This window comes from Pelobates fuscus, chromosome 4 (genome assembly GCF_036172605.1).
Source record: "Pelobates fuscus isolate aPelFus1 chromosome 4, aPelFus1.pri, whole genome shotgun sequence".
Taxonomy (NCBI): domain Eukaryota; kingdom Metazoa; phylum Chordata; class Amphibia; order Anura; family Pelobatidae; genus Pelobates; species Pelobates fuscus.
The window spans coordinates 203,183,377-203,204,333 of record NC_086320.1 but is presented as its reverse complement, the minus strand read 5'-3'; the positions used below and the strand labels follow the sequence as shown (position 1 = coordinate 203,204,333).

Sequence of the window (20,957 nt, the reverse complement as noted above, 5' to 3'; positions counted from 1 at the left end):
CCGTCGATTGTCCGATTTGAGTTCCATACACTCGACAACCAAACACCGCTCATTGTGCTTGCGGTTTAAGATGGCTGCCGCCACGTGTTCGAATGCCGCTTCAAACCGCATCGAGAGTTTGGGATTCAAATTATCCAGGTGCTGGATAATCAGTGGATTTAGCGGGAGCTCACAGTTCAAGCAGCCATTCGAGTCAGCGTTCAGGCCATGCCCCCCTGTGCCAACTTATTTCTTAATTGGTTGAAATGCACAGGCAATGCAGATGCCAAATTCAACTGTGTGTATTTATATACATTTTTTATGTTAATTTGTGATTTTCTGTTTAATTGACTAGGCAATTTTTTAAAATAGATATTGTATTATTATTATACACATTTTTAAATACCCCAATTCTGACCACTGGTGCTAATGAGAATTCATTATGTAAGAAAAGGTGGGACATATAAATTATTGGCAGGAGAGAAATCACACTGACCTATTTTACTTGCAGGCTGAGGAAAGCTATTAGAATGTGTTATTTTCTGGTGCATCTGCTCATTTTTTTTAGACAAAGACGAGTAAGATTTAATCTGATTTATGTTTGTTCTGCCAGTGTCCTAGCTCTTTGCTAAATCTTCCACTGACAATGATTTCCCTTGTGTACAACATGCCTATTACTATTGGCCATATGTATGGTAGGAGCGTTATTAACTGCCGCACAAGCTCAATAATATATGCTATGTCAAATTGTACATTTATCACATGATTTTGTTTTCTTAAAGATAAATTAGTTCTGCATAATATTTTTAGGTTTTACAAAGTACAGCAATAGCCGAACAAAATAATTAGGATTTAATGCTTTATCATAAGAAATATTTTTATTATACAGCATAATTAGGTTTTATCAACAAAAGATGGCACATAAAGCAACATAAAGCTTTCGATTAAAAAAAAATTAGTACATGCTGTAGCGGACTGGACCCTGCACCAGAGTCTGCCCCAGTTTCCTGCTTGCTCGCCTCCTGCCCAGTGATTATGGTCCCGGGAAGATGGGGCCCTTTAAAGAACTGCATTTGGACATATTGTACTTTATTGTACTGTGCTGGCCTTTTAACAAAAGTGAAGGGAAATACTGAAACTTTTTGGACACTTCCTCTTCCCCTCACCCAGATCCATTGTTCTCCAGCAGGGTGTTGTCCCAGGGACACTGCCAGACTCTTGTGAAACTGGTTTGGGCCGGAAAGCCATGCTGGCAGTGGGTTTTAAAAATACTTTTTCTGACTTTTGAACCCCTGGTCTGATTCGTGCCATTTTTTAATATGTTGTTCCCCTGAATGGATTGATTATGAAATTTATGTTTTATGTTTGTGACATGTATATTTTAGAAGTTATAAATATTGTGTAAAAACTGTATTCCTCTGCCTGTGATAATGAGATTAACCATTGTGTTCAGTAATTATATCACAGACAGAGGGAGGATTTTGTGTGGGAGTGCCTGTGTGTATTGTACAGATTGATTGGTTGTTCTGTAAAACCCTGTGGGCTGTACTGTGTTTGGGGATTGGGAATAAAAGAGGCTGTATGGGCCAGGACAGGAAGTTCCTGTTTTAACCCTCAAAGTGAAGTGTCGTCTCATTCTTGGGGGAGGATTTATTGTATGCTGTTCCAGTTTGACTGCTAGGAGTGTAAACCTATTCGTATGGTTTCTTATTCAACTGTCTACAGCAATCATATGCTTGAGAGGATTTATATGCTTCTTCGGTTCGGTGATTGTGGTGTCTGCCAGAGTGCTTGGAGTCCTCAGGAAACGCTAGGAGCATCCTTTAACGGAGGTACCCAGTCGGGGTGCCAGGCCAGGCGATCCGTTACACATGCATTCTTGATGTAGATTATCAAGGAAATATCAGCGTTAATGAGTTTTTAAGAAACACTTAAAATGGCAATGGAGAGAATGACACTTCTTAGTCGTGAATCTCAGAAATATAGGACAGCTTTGGTATAGGTTACAGACATCCCAACTCAGGTTGATAATGGGGTGATGTAAAGATATAATATTAGTTTGAAAAATAAATGCATACTGTATATTGAAGCTTAATATTTTAAACCAAGGCAACAGAATAAGTAAACATGATATTAAACATTGTGGAAAGAGACTGTTTCGCTTTAAGAATATAGAAAGACATGCTTACACATCTCAAAAAGTGCCGATACATTTAAAATAAGTTTATAGAGTTGTTTTTATGTGTACTAATGGTTAACAAACAGTTATCTGTAGGTGAGAAGTCACTTTAATAATCTTCTAGCATTTTTGGCTTTCACTGCAAAAATGTAAATCTGTAACTGCAACGATTTAAAGTATAGGTGTATGTTGAGTTTATTATCTTTCTTTCTTCACCATCTTATAGCCCCTTTTTATTAGACCTCACTTTATTCTTTGTTATCAGTATCTGAAAATAGCTGTGCCATTTAGCTATTCACATGTAAAATTCCTCCGATGAGTGTCTTTTTAAATGCATTATGTGAAGCTAGAGAGAGCATACATATATACATTAAATAAACAGTGAGAGGACTGGATCACGGGCATTCAACGCCTATGTTTAATATGTGTGATCTTTACAATAGCTGAACTTTTGTGATTTGTAAATATAAGAATAAGAGTGATGTCCATATCTCCTACACCCAGAACAAAGATATTTCATGTTAGTATAGAACAAGATTAAAGGACCACTATAGGAACCCAGACCACTTCAGCTCAATGAAGTGGTCTGGGTGCCAGATCCATCTAGGGTTAACCCTGCAGCTGTAAACATAGCAGTTTCAGAGAAACTGCTATGTTTACATTAGGGTTAATCCAGCCTCTAGTGGCTGTCTCACTGACAGCCGCTAGAGGCACTTCCGCGCTTCTCACTGTGATTTTCACAGTGAGAAGACGCCAGCGTCCATAGGAGAATGCTTTCCTATGGACTGACTGAATGCGTGCACGGCTCTTGCCGCGCATGCGCATTTGGCGGAAGAGGGAGGAGAGTCACCAGTGCCGAGGGAGCCTGACGCTGGAGAAAGGTAAGCATTCAACCCAGGGGCGTATTAGCCGCGAGGCAAACAAGGCATTTGCCTTGGGCGGCATTTTCCAGGGGGCGGCAAAAAAAGCCGCCCCCAAATGCCCAAGGCAAATGTCTTGTTAGCCTTGCGGCTAACAGACATGCCGGCGGGCTGCTGGGCGATCGGGCGGTCGGGCGGCCGGCCGGCCGGCGAGGGAGCACTTCCCCTGAGCTGTCTGCTCAGCTCCCTCGCCAGCCGCAGAGTGAGGCTGGGAGGCGGAGCCGGAATATGACGTCATATTCCGGCTCCCAGCCTCACTCTGAGGCGCGCGAGGGAGCTGAGCAGACAGCTCAGGGGAAGTGCTCCCTCGCCGGCCGGCCGCCCGCCATGCAGTGCCGCCCGATCGCCCAGCAGCCACTGGACCACCAGGGACGAAGAGACACCCCCCCTCCCCAGCATTCCCAAAGGTAAGGAGGCTGGGGGGGGGGGGGTTAATAAAAAAAAAAAAAACGTGTTAAAAATAAATATAAAAAAAATATGTTAAAAATAAATTTTAAAAAAAAATGTGTTAAAAAAAAATAAAAAAAAAATGTGTTAAAAATAAATAAAAAAAATGTGTTAAAAATAAATTTAAAAAAAATGTGTTAATGTGGGTGGGTGAGTGTGTGTCTGTGTCTGTTAGTGTGTGTGTCTGTTAGTGTGTGTGTCTGTTAGTGTGTGTGTCTGTTAGTGTGTGTGTCTGTTAGTGTGTGTGTCTGACTGTGTGTGTATGTTAGTGAGTGTGTGTGTCTGTTAGTGTGTGTGTCTGTTAGTGTTTCTGTCTGTTAGTGTTTGTGTCTGTGTCTGACTGTGTGTGTATGTTAGTGAGTGTGTATGTTAGTGAGTGTGTATGTTAGTGAGTGTGTATGTTAGTGAGTGTGTGTGTCTGCTAGTGAGTGAGTGTGTGTCTGCTAGTGAGTGTGTTTGTCTGTTACTGAGTGTGAGTGTGTCTGTTAGTGTGTGTGTGTGTTTCTGTTAGCTAGTGTATGCGTATCTGTCAGTGAATGTGTGTGTGTGTATTTAGTATGCGGGGCGGGGGGAAAGGTTGGGTGGGGGTGGCGCGGGAGGAGGGGGGGCGCGGGGGGAGGGGGGGCGCCTGAGTTTTGTCCTGCCTAGGGCAGCACAAAACCAGGATACACCACTGATTCAACCCCTTCCTCCCCCTAAGCCCGGCGGGAGGGGGGCCATGAGGGTGGGGGGGGACCTGTTACCACTATAGTGCCAGGAAAACAAGTTTGTTTTCCTGGCACTATAGTGTTCCTTTAATACAAAAATAAAATAAAAAATATTTAGCGCAAATGGCAAACTGATTTAACATTTGTATTTATTAGTAGTTCCCAAACCAGTCCTTATGGCCCACCAACGGTCCAGGACTTATTTATTGCAATGCAATGATATGTGCACTTAGCTGAAGTATGGTGGTTTTTTTTTTTTTTTTTTCTTTTTCTTAAATGACTGAAAATGAGACATGTATCACTATTTTCAGTTCACTAAATATAAATGAAAATAAGATAGGTTATGCATGAAGGGCACCTCTGTGACACAATTGTAAACAATGGAGCATTCAGCATGTACATTCTACTGGTTTCCATGGTGATTGCTCCACATTTAGAACTTTGCCCCAGATTTTCTCTTTGTGCATTATTTTCAGTGCCATAGTAATTACTCCTTATTAGAATGTCTTAGTAGTCTTGAAATAACAAAGACATTACGCCCACATGAAAATAACACTAAAGGGATACATCATGCATGCAGAAATCATGTAATTACTATATACAAAAAAAAAGAGAAATATATATATATATATTTTTAAAACTAGTAGTAATGAAGTACAAATACATGTAGTTCACTGCTTTCAATGTTTTAGTTAGTCAAATCAGGGCATTTTTGTTCAAAGGCTTAATTATTAGGGTAATGTTTAGTGTTGATATGATGTAGAGGTTAATGTGTACTGCAGGGGTTAATATTTAATGAATGTGTTGCATGTTAAAATGAGCTAGGGGGCTATGCAGTATGATAATGTAGTGTTAGAGGTACAGATAAGACTTTTGCTGTAGGGGGAGCACTGAGACATACGAGTGCAGCTAGTATGAGTCAGAATTATAGTCTAATCCAGACTCCATGGAGGTGATCCATGCATTGGATGCATGCATGAATTATTGTCCATTCATTACGGGAATAATAGCATAGGTGTTCTAAAGCATTCTATAGAGATATAGATATATATATATATACAAACCAAGAGGGTTGTTCTCACCTGAACATGCATACATTATAGCAGACAGACCGAATCTCTGATATTTTAATTGCAGCTCCCGGGCGCCTGTGGATTCTATAAATTATTTAGAGCAGTGGTAGTCACCCTTTTTCTACCTACCGCCCACTCAGGGCCGGATTAACATAGGGGCTGATGGAGCTGCAGCTCGAGGCCCAGGCCCATGGAGTAGGGCCACTTAAAAAAAAACTGACACAGCCGGTATTTGAGGCTGCCTTGCTGTGAGGGTATTGCAGTAATACCGGCAATACAAATGCAAATATTTTTCTCCGTTTATACAGAGATTACTTTGCAATACCAGCACCGGCCAGTAGGGGTCACTGTGTATGGAGAGAGGCAGGGATAGGAAGTTACAGCATCTCCCTGCATCTCTCTACTCACCGATCCGTGGGCAGGGCAGATTAAGAGCCCAGTGGGCCTGGTGCTGACAAATATGATGGGCCTAATTACATAATCTTATTTACCAAAAACACTAAAACAGTCCTATCTCTTAAGCGTCATGTATCTGATGTAGATGGTGCTGGAGGGAACCCCATAGGATGCAGCTGTGAAAAAACACATACCCTATGCTAATCTCACACTTTCATCTTCAAGTAAACCCATACCCCCTAACAGCAGTGTCCAGTAAAGCAGGAACTCTATGGATGAGGTAAAAGGTTGGTCACGCTGTTAAAGCCCCCTTACAATCCACTTCCATCGGGTGGCCCTGACATCATGGGCCACCCTTGGCCGCAAATGGTGATGGCGGTACCCGGTCGCAGGGGTACCGCTGACTCGCACCCGCCTGCCCAATATCTCAAACTGAGGAAATCCCTATTGCCCACCTGGAATCCTGAAACACCCACTGACACAAATCTGCCGAAAGGGGCGAACATACACAAACAGGGGGCATATCTGTGTCCCCATGTCTCCCAGTCCCTTAGTGTCTGTGTTCCCATGTCTCCCAGTGTCCCCATGTCACTAGGACACTAGGGGACATTGAGAAACATTGGGACACTGGGAGACATGGGGACACGGAGATACTATGGAACACTGAGAGACCTGGGAACACTGGGAGACATGGAGAAATGGGGACACTGGTTGACTTTGGGACACGAGGGGACATGGGGCACTGAGACACTGTGATACATAGGGGACACTGGGATATATAGGGGACACTGGAGACTTGATCAAGACCTGTGTACAGGTTGAAACGTTGCGTTATCCAATAAACCTGCTTAAATCTATCACAGTGAGTGCCTGATATTTTTTCTTTTATACTAGGGGACACTGAGACACTAGGAGACTAGGGGACTTTGGGAGACTAGAAAACACTGAGACACTAGGGAAACTGTCCCACTACAGACATTGAGAGACACCAGGGACACTGGGAGACATGGGGATATGGAAATACTAGGGACACTGACTGGGAGACATGGGGACACTGGGAGTGCCCCATGTCTCCCAGGTTTTAAAGTCGTCCAGTGTCCCCATGTCTCTCAGTGTCCCCATGTCTCTCAGTGTCCCCTAGTGTATGTGTCCCCATGTCTCCCAGTGTCCCAATGTCACTAGGACACTGAGACACTGGGAGAGACATGGGGACACTGAGAGACATAGGGACTCTGGGAGACTAGGGGACTCTGGGAGACTAGGGGACTCTGGGAGACTAGGGACACAAGCACTAGGGACACCGAGACACACCAGGGACACTGGGAGACATGGGGACACTGGGAGACATGGGGCCACTGTGTCCGTAGTTTCTCAGGGTCCCCATATTCCCCAGTGTCCCTATGTCTCCCAGTGTCCCAATGTCTCAGCGTCATCAAGTCTCTCACTGTCCCCATGTCTCGCAGGCTTGGATCAGTGAGTAGAGAGAGGCAGGGAGGGAGATGCTGTAACTTCTCATCCCTGCCTCTCTCCACACAAACAGACCCCTACTGGCCGGCGCTGGTATTGCAGAATAATCTCTGTTTATACTGAGACAGACATTTGTGTTGCCGGTATTATTGCAATATCGGCACCGGCTAGGCAGCCTCAAATACTTGAGAAATACTTCTGAAAAATACCTGAAAACCATAAGAAATACATGAGAAATACCTGGCAACCCTTAGAGTAGTGTGTGTAAAGCCCCTATGTTAATCCGGCCCTGTCCGTGGGGGAGCAGCTACACAGCACAGAGAGTCAAGACAGCAGCTCCCAGCCTGCAGAGACAGACCACAGCTCAGGTATATAAAGGATGGGGGAAAAGGCAGCAGGGAGACATGGGGACACTGAAACACTAGGGGACACAGACACTACGGGACACTGGGAGATGTTGGGACACTGAGACACATGGGGACACTGGGAAACATGGGGACACTGAGACACTAGAGGACACTGTGAGACATAGAGAGATGTGTCCCAATGTCTCTGTGTCCCCATGTCTCCCAGCCTGTGCCCCTAGTGTCTCAGTGTCCCCATGTCTACCTGTGTCCCTATGTCTCCCAGCCAGTGTCTCTATTATCTGTGTCCCCATGTCCCCCAGTGTCTTTGTTCCCATGTCTCTGTGCACCTAGTGTCCCCATGTCTCCCAGTATCCCCATGTCTACCTGTGTCCCTATGTCTCCCAGCCAGTGTCCCTAGTATCTGTGTCCCCATGTCTCCCAGTGTCTTTGTCCTCATGTCTCTGTGTACCTAGTGTCCCCATGTCTCCCAGTGTCCCCAGATGTCTCCCAGTGTCCCCAAGTGTCTGTGTCCCCATGCCTCCCAGCCAGTGTCCCTAGTGTATCAGTGTCTTTATGTCTCCCCATGTCTCCCAGTGTCTGTGTTCCCATGTCTGTGTCCCTAGTGTCTGTGACCCCATTTCTCCCAGTGTCCCCAAATGTCTCAGTGCCCCCATATCTCCCAGAATCCCCAAGGTGTCTCAGTGTCCCCAGGTCTCACAGTGTTCCCATATCTCTGTGTCCCCTAGTATCCTAGTGACACGGAACACACTGAGACATGGGGACACTGGGAGAAATGGGGACACAGACACTGGAATACTAGGGGACTGGGCGACATGGGGACATTGACACTGTGATACATAGGGACACTGATGCCAGACTGGCCTTCCAATTCTTTGGGCATGTTCGCCCCTTTTGGCAGTTCTGGTCACGTGATTCATGTCAGTGGCCCACCCTTTTACCCCACCCATTGACTTCCTGCTTCACTGGACACTGCTGTTAGGGGGTATGGATTTAAAGATGAAAGTATAAATTAGAAAGAGATAAGCATAGAGTATGTGTTTTCATATAGCTGCATTCTTTGAGTTTCCCCCCAACACCAACTCCATCAGATACATGATGCTTGAGAGGTATGACTGTTTTAGAGTTTTTGGTCGATAAGATTCTGTAATTAGGTCCCATCATAATTGTCAGCACCAGGCCCACTGGGCTCTTAATCTGGCCCTGCGCCCACTAATACATCTTTCTTGATGGAAACATTTCCTTACCGCCCACCAGTTTTTGCGCAAGTGCAGAATATGTTTTAGAAAGGAGGGTGTTTTAAAAAAAATAAATGTACGTACATTTATCTTTTTATTTCTACTTAATGCATGTTTATAATGTTTTTTAAACTTTATAAAATTTAGAGGCGCATCTGCCACGCTGGAGGCATATTATGCCTCCATCGCACAGTGTCCATAGGAAAGCATTGAACAGTGGAGGTCTATATATGTAAAAAATACTAGTAGGTATTTGAGGAATATCATTACCCTGTAAAAATGACGAGACTGTGTGATTCTCAAACCCACCAACCTACAGTTATACCGTCCTGCTCACTAGTCATGAGAGAGGAAGATTTGGAAGATACCTCAGCTTAAAACCTTTATAACTATTGCCTTCCTTGTTCCTAATCACGACTCTCCTTCCTAGACTGTGATTGGGGTAGCCTATATCTTATCTGCTGCTGCACAACAATTCATCACCTATCGAGGAAAATAAGCAGAGCTATATGGATTAAAAAAACCTGCATGGTAGTGGAGCCTAACGAGACTAACCCATATACTTTGGCGTAAAAAAGCCTACAGTACCATAAACCACCAAAAAACACATGTAAAGCATGTCAACAGGTGTTAGTTCATAAAAACAAAAAAAAATGTAGTCCAAAAATCACGATTTTTATTTTTACTGGCTAACATGTTAGGGTTTAGGAGGGGATTAAGTCAACAGATGCGGAAGGAGCTAGAAAATGTACAGTTGGTTTGAATCTACTGTGATTTTTTTTATCTAACAATGCTCCTGGTAAGCACGTTCTTAATATCTTTAGTTAATAGCCAAATGTGTCCAACCTCAGTCTGTTTGTCAGAGCCAAACCTGTCTCATTCTATGTCTGACCGGTTGCATGAAGATGTTGAAGCTTCCATTCTGCTCTGCTCATGATCACTGCTTCAACCTGTGGTACTTGGCGTTTTCATTGAACCTTAATGTCTCTATGACCAGTAGAAACATACAGAGCCTAATTTGCTGTTGAGACCAAGCCTCAAAGAAATGGGAAGAGGTTGTTAAAGATTTTTAAAAACATAAACCTTTACATAAATTAAACATGCTATATTTACCATAAGATAATGGATACAGCACATAGGGTACCTCATATTTAACTGATAAAGCAAAACATTGTTAATTTATGGTTATTTTTCAACCCCCCAGGCTATTAAGGACATGAAAGAAGCACTGTTGCTATAATATTTATATAGCAGCAGAATATTCTATAGTGATGTACAGTAGTATTATTTATTCAGAAACAAAAGGGGAATTAGGTTTCTGTTCAATCAAGTATACAATCTAAGAGAGTGGGATATACATGCATAAAAGTCAAACATCCCATGTATACTCCGGTAGATCTGCGGTAGATACTGCGGTAGATTGATTGCCAGATGTATATTATATAGTACTCATACAAATTATGTGGAAGCCACCCATTTTTAACAATTAGAGGCACAATCCAAGAGAAAATCAGTGTAATCGGCAAAGAAGAATGTATCTGTATGTAATCAGCATATAAATGGCGAAATTATAGCATAGAGACTTGATGTTAACCTGCAGTCTTAAACAACCATGTACAGAACAATGTATTGATACATTTTATATCCTGTCTTTATTTTGAAGTCTCAAAATCACTTCTAAGGGGGCAATTGAAGGACTGTATTCACTATAGCTCATTGTTAACCCTAAAATCTCAGATGTCTACTTGAAAATGTGAACATGTAATATTTTCACTACCAGTTCAGTTCCAAAACAGTTTGGAAGATCAACAGGGGTGGTGCCCCTTCACTCATCATACCGTAACTGCTTCAAAAATCTGTAGTGGTTATGGTGCTAACAGTGCCCCTTTAACCCCTTAAGGACCAAATTCGAATAAAAGGGAATCATGACATGTCACACATGTCATGTGTCCTTAAGGGGTTAAAGAAATATTGATTTTTAGCTTTGCTTTTATGTGTCTTGTTCATAAGCTTTCATCATAAGCTTTCATCACCATTTTTTATACTAGAAGGACTACTGTAAGCACTATAACCACTACAGTGAGCTGGGCCGTTTGACACAAACCTGCATCCGCAAATTCCTCTAGTACCACTTCTGCAACACATATATTGATTTTGTCGAAATTTCGATGAAATTCAATGTTTGCTGGTACACTCAGCCAAAGAATTCCATCCAAACACAAGCAGAGTTAGTATTATTTATTTATAGGAAGGAATGTCTGCATTAGTGTTGTCACAAAAGGAAGCTGGAGTGGAGGAACCTAGGAGATCCTGCAAAGCTCCTGACACAGTACCTTTACAGTATGCTGTAGTCATTATGGTGCATTGACTGCCTTTTTATGCTTGTTTTTCTTGGTGAAGCTACCGGTAATTATAGGTTGGTTAAGACAACAACCAGTGATCTAGATTTCTTAAGTTACTAAAACCGAGTTACTGCTAACAAGAATGCATATTTCAGAGCATTTTTATATACTAATACATTGAAATGGTAGCAATGCTCCCAAATGGCCCGAGAAAATAATAGGGGAACCCATAGACTTTTTAATGCATAACCTTGCTGAGCTGCTATCATTATGTGGCTTAGAACGCCTATCAAATTTTCCACTGCAATCATTTTCAAGTAGGCTTTAAGGACTTGGTTTGGTATAAGCTGAAGAGAGAACTATTATATTTTTTTATTATATACATAACATTGACTAGTGCAAATGTACATTTTATTTAAGCATATAAACTTCAATCATGTGCACGTAATGATAGAAATGTGTTAAACAGCTATAACTTTGTATATTTATAACATATGCCCTTTATGTTATATAACAAATACCGGTACATATATATATATATATATATATATATATATATATATATATATATATATATTGGAGACATGTTCTCTTCACGGATGAATCACGGTTTTCACTATACAGGGAAGATGGCAGCGTGTATGGCGTTGTGTGGGTAAATGGTTTGCAGATGTCAACTTTGTGGATTGAGTGGCCCATGGTGGCAGTTTGTTTATGGTATGGGCAGGCATATGTTATGGACAACCGACACAGGTGCATTTAATTGATGACATTTTGAATGCACAGAGATACCGTGACAAGATCCTGAGGCCCATTGTTGTACCATTCATCCACGACCATCACCTCATGTTGCAGCATGATAATACACGGCCCCATCTGGCAAGGATCTGAACACAATTCATAGAAGCTGAAAACATTCCAATTATTGCATGGCCAGCATACTCACCAGATATATCACCCATTGAGCATGTTTGGAATGCTCTGGATCGGCGTATACAACAGCGTGTTATAGGTCCTGCCAATATCCAGCAACTTCGCACAGCCATTGAAAAAGAGTGGACCAACATTCCACAGGCCATAATCAACAACCTGATCAACTCTATGTGAAGGAGATGTGTTGCACTGCATGAGGCAAATGGTGGTCACACCAGATACTGACTGGTTTTTGGACACCCCCCTCCACCCCCAGAACCCGCCTCACCCCCAATACAGTAAAACTGCACATTTTAGATTGCCCTTTTATTGTGGCTAGCCTATGACACTCCTTTGTAATAATCATGCTGTCTAATCAGCGTCTTGATATGCCACACATGTGAGGTGGATGGAACTCGGCAAAGGAGAAGTGCTCACTTCACTAACACAGATTTAGACAGATTTGTGAACAATATTTGAGAGGAATAAGCCTTTTGTGTACATAGAAAAAAAGTCTTTGAGTTCAGCTCATGAAAAATGGGTGCAAAACCAAAAGTGTTGCTTTTATAATTGTGTTCAGTGTATATATATATATATATATATATATATATATATATATATATATATATATATATACATACATACATACATACATACATACATACATACATACATACATACATACATACATACATACATACATATATAAAAATAGTCTTGCACTCCAACTTACTGGTGTATTTTGCCCAGTGCTTGTCAGCATTAATAGACCAATTTGTATTCAGATAGCACTCCAGGGACTCCAATTTGTAAAAGTAAAACTTAGCTTTTATTGCTCAAAAATAAAAGATCAACATTTCAGTTTGCAATCCAAACTTGCATTCTAATGAAAGTTTGGATTGCAAGCTGAAATGTCAATCTTTTATTTTTGAGCAATAAAAGCTAAGTTTTAGTTTTACAAATTGGAGTCCCTGGAGTGCTATCTGAATATAAATTGGTAAATTCTGTTTTGTTCTATTATTTGTTTTAAAACCATTAATCAGTCTGATAAATGTATATATTACTTGATCATTGTATATTTTTATGTATTTTTTGTGAGAAGGTAACTCTTACTGTTATCCCCCAGTTTTGGCAGAACATAGGCAGCAATAATCATTTGTATGTGAATCTGCCTACTGTGATAGATCATTCAGCAAAACACATAGAATATGAAATAATGTAAATCAGAATGTGATATGTAGATGGTTGGAAAAGCATTAAGCAGCACTTAAATAATATTTGCCTGTAAAAATAAAAATATGAGAATATTTAGATGGTTATTTTGTCCACTGCAAGTCCCACTGGTTCCATGTTCATCTGTTATGTGACAAAAAATGCTGAGTGTTCACAAAATAAAAAAGAACATTTTCAGCAGTACTACTGTATTTTCAGTTCTGGACAGATTTTCAATTTAACCCGACCACAAGTTACAGTCATCATCCTACTCTTCTATAAATTCATATTCAAGAAATCATAATTCTTTCTGAAAACCTCAATGAATCAATGACATGTTACGTAAATGTCAAATACATTCACATACAGACACATATGTGCTAAAATACTATATATTTACCAAATTAAGAATTGTTGGAAATTCAAGGTAAATTTCAAACTGTTTTTCCCTGTGAGAGTATATATGCCTCATCACAGCATGAGCTGAAAAGAAGCTTTGCTGATCTGAGAGTTGGTGTTATTGACTAAAGTCCGAATGGCCCCTGTAACAATTTTTTTTATTGCAAGTCTCAAGACAAATGAGACTTGCCCATCACACCACTCTAATAAGCATTTTTTAAGGCTTCTCTTGCCATGACACTCATTCTGCACAGGCGATGGGTGCATTTTTGTTTTCCATTAATAGTTTATTGGCATTTTCAAGCAAAGGTACATACAGTTGAACATCGTGAATGCTTCAATAATCCATACATACTCAAGCAATTAGGTTACACTATTACAACATTTTTAGCAAACAGAAACATAAAGAATTTAAAGCAAAGTAATCAACAAAAGAATACATGAAAGAATCAGTGAAGTGCACTGGGTTTTGTATACCAGTAGAAGAGATCACTGGGTTTTGTATATCAGCAAAAGAGCTCATACAATACTGTCACCACACTGTTGCCCGACTCGGCACATCCCAAGCGAGTCCCATGGCCCCATGTCTGCTTTGCACTATTTTGTTTGTATTTCTCCCAAGGCGCCCAGATCACATCTATTTTGTACCGTTGTCTAACATTGGGGGCCCCTATAAGTCCCATACTGTGGTATATATCCACTCTGTCTTTCCATTTTTGCAGTGAGGGTATATGAGTTATCTTCCAGTTTAGTGCTATGAGATGGCTTGCAACTTGGGAAATAATTTTGCGTAGCGCCTTCTTTGAGAAAGATCCAATGTTTGTGGGCATAAATAAAGGGTAGTTACTAGGGGTGAAGGGCATCCCCGGGAGCTCCATTGACGAGATCAGGTTTTCACCCATAGAGGATAATATTGCACATGACCACCCCATGTGCGTAACTTAAGTGTGGTAGTGGGAAATAGGGCAGGCGACGCTGGCCTATAATGTTTGGGTGTCCACAGATGATCAATTAAGGAGATTCCTGCTGTGTGTTGTTTTTCTATATCTACCCATCCCAATGTGCCATTTGGTGCATGAATGGTAGCCACTGCCTGCAAGATGGAGGCCTTGTAATATGAGGAAATGTTTGGCATGCCCATGCCTCCTTTTTGGGTTGGTAGTTGAAGCAAAGGCAATTGGAGTCTGGCTTTTTTTGTCAGCCCAGATAAACTGTGTGAGCACCTACAGCAGCATTTTGCAGTAAGAAGGGGGTACAGAAATGGGGAGCAGTCTAAATATATACAATATTTGTGGCAGTATCATCATCTTTATTGTATTGATTTTTCCTGCCCACAATAAAGGTACTGTTTTTTTATTTTTTAGGCTCGGTTTTACACTTTGAGAGGAGTGGGCTATGGTTGTGTTTGAAAATAGTTGACGTGGTCTTAGTAAGACTTATTCCTAGGCAAGTGATGTAGGATGTACACCATTCCAGTTGGAAGGTGGATTTTAAGTGTGTTAGTTCTGTTATGGTTAGGATAATAGACATCGCCTGGGATTTTGAGCAGTTTAACCCATAAAATGAGACTTCCATAAAGAGCCAGGAGGCTGGCTGGCAGGGATTGGCTTGGATTGCTTAAAGTGAGAATTATGTCATCGGCAAATAGTGAGAGCATGTGTTCTGTGTCGCCTATGGTAATTCCACTGATGTCTCCACTGATGTCTGGGCCAGGGGCTCCAGAAATAGGATAAACAAGAGGGGAAACAAGGGGCATCCCTGATGGGTGCCGTTTGTGATAGAAAATGGCTGCGACACAAAACCTGCCGACAGGACCTGATCGGTCGGGTGGCTGTATAGTGCCATTATCCCCTTTATGACATCTGGAGGGAACCCAACATTTTTTTCAAGACTCTTGACATATATCTCCAATGGAGCCTGTCGAAGGCCTTCTCCGTGTCTAGCGTGTCAGGAAGTTCTCCAGTCTTAGCGTATTTCAAGTGGTCTATAAGGTTAATCAGTTTCCTGGTGTTGTCTGAGCCTTGGCTACCTCTCACAAACCCTGATTGGTCATTAGTTATCAGTTTAGGCAGTAGAGTGAAAAGTCTGTTAGTTATTAATTTGGCATACAGTTTGGTGTCGCTGTTTAGAAGGGATATGGGTCAGAAATTGGCACACTGTGTGGATGGTTTGCTATGTTTTGGTAGGGTAGAAATGTGTGCTTTTAAAATCTTTGTTGGTAGCTATCCTGTCGAAAAAATGTCATTAAACAGTGTGACGATATGGGGGGAGAGCACATCTAACTATGATTATATAGAATAAGTTGGTCAGCCCATCGGGTCCTGGGGATTTAATAGACGGGAGCTTAGTGATGTCTTGCGCGATCTCCTCAATAGTAAAAGGGGCGAGCAAGCCAGCTGAGTCTTCTGTGGACAATCCAGGGAGATTTATCTTGTCTAGAAAGAAGTCTATACTATTTGGGGTGGGGTCAGGAGTGTGGTGGTCTAAATCGAGGTTATATAGGAAGCCGTAGTATGAGGCAAATTCTTCTGTAATTGCTTGAGGTTCTAGAATTTTAGCCTTGTCCGGGGGGGCTAAGAAGGCTATTCTTGAGTTAGCCAGTCTCTCCTTCAATTTGGAGGCTAACAGTGCTCCAGAATTGTTGCCCTGTGCAAAGTATTTTTGCTTGAATCTTTTCAGTAGGTATGTAGTTTTAGATATTTCATATTGTCGCAAATGGGACTGTAGGGAGATTAGTTTAGTTAGCTTGTCCTGGGTAGGTTGTAGCTTATTGTCATGAGTAAGGCATGTTAACTCTGAGGATGTTTAGATATATCTCCATCCTTTTTTGCGTAGCTAGCATGTTTGATCATGACTCCGCGAATGAAGGCCTTGTGAGCCAACCTAACTTTCTAAATCGGTCGGATTTAGAGAGTCCCTAAAAGCTTAAATCCTAAATACAATGCAGAGGCAGATCATTAGAGGCAGATGAGAAGTCTCAGAGTTACGACGCCATGTCGGGTCTTCTATTGCCTTGTGAGCTCCGGTGTAAGTTACCAATATCGGCAGAATATTTGGGTCAATCAGGCTTTGGTTTCCTAGTCTTACGCCCCATAGGTATAGTTGCATGTCTAAGCAACAAAGATGCCCCCAGTAAAGCCTCAATTTGTGCTTTTTCAAGCTGTTTAGACAAAGCACCGCAGGCATGCAACTGCTCAGTCGTGAGTGAGCTCCTCCCCATGGCAATGCATTTTTTAAGTATAACATCTAAATGCATTTTTGCAAGAATACCCTGAGAGTATATGCTTTTAATTCATAAACCCCAAATGTAGTTGGTGCTATTGATGATGCCCACCTGTGCACATACGCACCACAATAATAGTCAGTGCATCTAATACACTTGAATAAGCCTTGCTCAGTTATAATCTGTTTATTAACAAAACCACATTGTGCTTCATGTAGTTTTATCTCTTGTCCTTAGAAGTGAGAAATCAGAGAAAAAAAAAACGGAATAATGGCTCAAATCTGTGGTTGTTCCATTAAATTTTGAACTTTTGGCAAATGTTTTATAGAATGTTTTGACCTATTTTATGATTTATTTTAGGAATAATTCTATTGTTTTGCCTATATATATTTTGCCCAGCAATAATACTACTGCTAAATACATATATGAGATGTTTCAGACAATATTAAAGCATCTTTCCTGTAAGCATATAATTCATACTTTGCCTTGACAATGAGACTGACTGTGTGATAACTCGCCTAGAAAGATTTCTGCAAGTTCCATTCAACTTCTACTACAGTAAACATTGTCTGTAAATATACTATGAGAAAAAACAAAGATTTTGGCCTATTCTTAATGGGTAAATTCCCACAATGCTTTTAAAGGTCACATATATAAAATCTTAACCTTGGCTACGTATAATGCATAATGTGTCCTTGTAAATCACACTCCCATACAAACCATGACTTGCTATGGGAAAGTGAATACAAGTAGACTTGTGCCTGTTGAGAACATTTGGTTTCCTGTAAATATAATTTTTGGGGGACGCACAAATTGATACTGAAAACCCAATTCTAAAACGAATCAGACAAATCAAAAGGGTGAGACAATTGGCTTATCAGTGTACCGCTAGATAAAAACATGCTATAATATTATGTATTTATTTTTATACATATACAATATCTAGATGTTTTTTCTACTCCTCTATTTTCCCCCTCTATTGGTCTCTTCTCACTTGATTTAAACATTTATTATCTGTCTCTAGCCAACAATCAACTTTTTCCCCATAAATCATCTCTTGTTTTTTTTTTTTTGGTACCATGAGTGGAATTCAGAGCAACAAATCAAAACATGTTTGGGTATTGAGCGGCTCATTTGGTTCATGATTCAGGTACATTTTGTCGCAGGGTTCTGGATTTCAACTAATCAGTGGCTTAAATTCAGACTAATTGCAGTTTGGACTGAAACAAATCTGTGTTACCTCACCAGAGACATATATTTTTTATGCCTTTGTCTGTAATGAAAATGTTAAAAATAATGATATAAGCATTGGGCTATGGTTAATGCCCAGGAGGTGAGATGGCTTAGTTAATGACAGCAGAGGAAGGAAGATATGATAATATTGAGTCCAAGGTATACTTTGTGAAATAAGTAGTGGAAATAGGATGAGATGATGGATTATATTGATAAAGCAAATGCAAAGATATGATCACAGGAGAAGATGCATGAGCACATGGTAATTATATTGCAGTATAATGCATAGTTAAAGGGTAATGGTTGTTTCCTAGGATTTTTAACAATCCCATGTTTTTAGCAAATGTGTTTTTGCGAGTTTTGCAAAATAAGACTAAATGTAAAAATCTTCACATCTATCCTGAAACTGGGTACCTCCATCTTGGCTCCCTGTCAAGCATCATTATAATTGCCTTTTTTTTTTTTCTACCACTGAATTAAGTTAGTAGAAGAGGAAACATGAAACATTATTTCTGTTCTCTTCCTCATTTGCATTCTGTGCACTGGCTGGGCTTGAACTGAACTGGATTGTGATGTCACTTGCAAATTTCATTTCAAATGCTTTAATATGCATTTTAAAAGAAAGCAGAGCTTCATATTGATACAATATACCAGTTATAGGTAATTTTCGGTGTTTCATTCAATAGTGTAATTATCACTTAAAAAAAACACCTATTAATTTAAGTCAGAAAATGTGATATTTTAGTGCATCAGTAAACCTGACGTATTAACCACATTTGCATTTTGTTTCATTCTGTGTTTATATATATATATATATATATATATATATATATATATATATATATATATATATATATATAAAACTACATATTGTTTAATGCATTTAATTGCATAGAAGTAGTCATTGTACAGATTACAGTAAGATGCATTAATTGATGTAGTTACACTGATTATGGAAGCAGTAAATACATGTATATTTTGATACTAAGTCTTTTGCATTGTAGAATGCATATTTTCTTATATACAGGTTGCTATATTCACCATGCTTTCCTGGACACAGATACTTATATCATGTTAACTGGAAGCACATCAAAATGCAGCCCTGTTGTATGTAGAATGTATATGCTGTAGGAAATTTTGGTTGACCTATCATCTGATTTACCATGTTCTACATTCACCTTCCACATACTGCATGGGGGAACTTTCCATATATCGCTGATCAATTTATATGTGTTATGTGTCCTGGCATCATGGTGGATTTGACATTGTTAATTAGATACGTGATGGTAACTCTTTCTATTTCTTTCCTAAATCTTCTCACAGGGACGTATCTGCAGGAAAGCAGGCAAGTCCAAAAAGGCCTTTAGCCGCAAGGAGGCAGAAGCGACATTTAAGAGTTTAGTGAAGACTCACGAGAAGTATGGCTGGGTCACCCCACCTGTGTCTGATGGCTGACGCAAGAATGCTTACTATAGACAGACTTCAAGGAAGGGGGATGGAAATAACCTAACCAAGAAAAAGAATAAATAAATGAATATATTTAAGAATAAAAAGATCACAATTCCATCTCCTCAGTGCTGTACATCATTCATTCATCAGCCATCCATCCGTCCTTTTCTACTTCAGCTTCAATTTAAGAATGTGATTGACAGGAAGACTTAATTTATTTATGTCCATATGTGTTTACAAAAGAAGACATGGAAAGAAAACAGATTGTGAAAAAGAATGTCGTGTTACAATCATTTTTCCAGACTGATGAGGGATCATCTTCAGGTCACCGTAGAGCGGAGATTGAAATTACTTCATTGTCCATTCTAGACGCATGATTTTTCGGCTTCTTTCCCTGACAGCAATGCCAAAAGGCAGCAGTGGAAATTCCATCTGCAGCCTCTCTGTTTATTTAAATGTAAATGGAGCCGTTAATATTTAATAAGCAAGCAGTGCTTTGCAGGTACATGTTTGCTGTGCTGTTTATCTTTGTCTCTTTTCCTGGCAGGTCAAGACAACTTTGAAGATTTTGTCTTTTATGTGGAGCTGTGGTCCGCTGTGACTCAAAATTTAGACCTCATTTGTGTTCGATGTGATCTGTGTTGGATAACTGACGAAATATAACAGTGGAAAAATTAATACAGAGTAATAGTGTGGAGCTATTGAAAAATAAAAATTCACTTAATAGTAAGTCAAGTGTGTGGCGTAAAGGATTTAAAAGAATACTGTTAAAAATAATTCTAAGGCCAGTAAATATGCATTATGGATGCTTGCACTAGGCTCACTTTTCATGTTAGATGTAAGTCCTTTGATTGTATTTTATTTATTGATTATTGTTATCGTCTGTGTTTTTAAAAAGTTGCTTGGGACAGATGCGCAACATATAAAATATGCACACACATTTTGTTTACATAATTGATTGTAGATGTATAGATTAAGAGAAAAAAAAGGTCATAAAACTCCAAGCTTCAGTCCCTTGTGATGTGATTAATCTAACCTTAAGTGGTGGGTGTGCGTAAATTATTTGACTGACACAAAGTTAATTTGTAAACACTCCTACTGTACATTAACAAGTTACTGCACATTATTCACTAATTATACTCATTAAAAACCATAAGCTTCTATAAAACAGGTACACGAGGAACACGTGGTTATAGACCCCAAAGTGGTACTATCAATCCTAAATAATGACAAATATATGCATCAACCTCTTTTGATTAAAGTGAGTAACTCTTAATTATTAATCTCTGCTATATATGCTTTACTGCCTAAGGATCATTAGAACACTGATCATTAAATAATTGTGCAAATATGTATGTCATAGATATATATAATGGAATTACAGTAAGCAGGGTAAATGCTTACTCATCTAAAATC

At 40.1% G+C, this 20,957-nt stretch overlaps 1 protein-coding gene across 1 annotated transcript in view; it reads left to right on the top strand.

The window, feature by feature from the left end:
- UBE2QL1 (ubiquitin conjugating enzyme E2 Q family like 1) overlaps positions 1-20,551 on the top strand; it is a 74,584-nt gene extending 54,033 nt beyond the window's left edge. Inside the window, exon 2 of the mRNA XM_063451857.1 lies at positions 19,416-20,551. Within this exon, the coding sequence (XP_063307927.1) occupies positions 19,416-19,547 (132 nt within the window). The 3' untranslated portion in view covers positions 19,548-20,551. The remainder of the gene's footprint in view (positions 1-19,415) is intronic.
- The last annotated feature ends 406 nt before the right edge of the window (positions 20,552-20,957 follow it).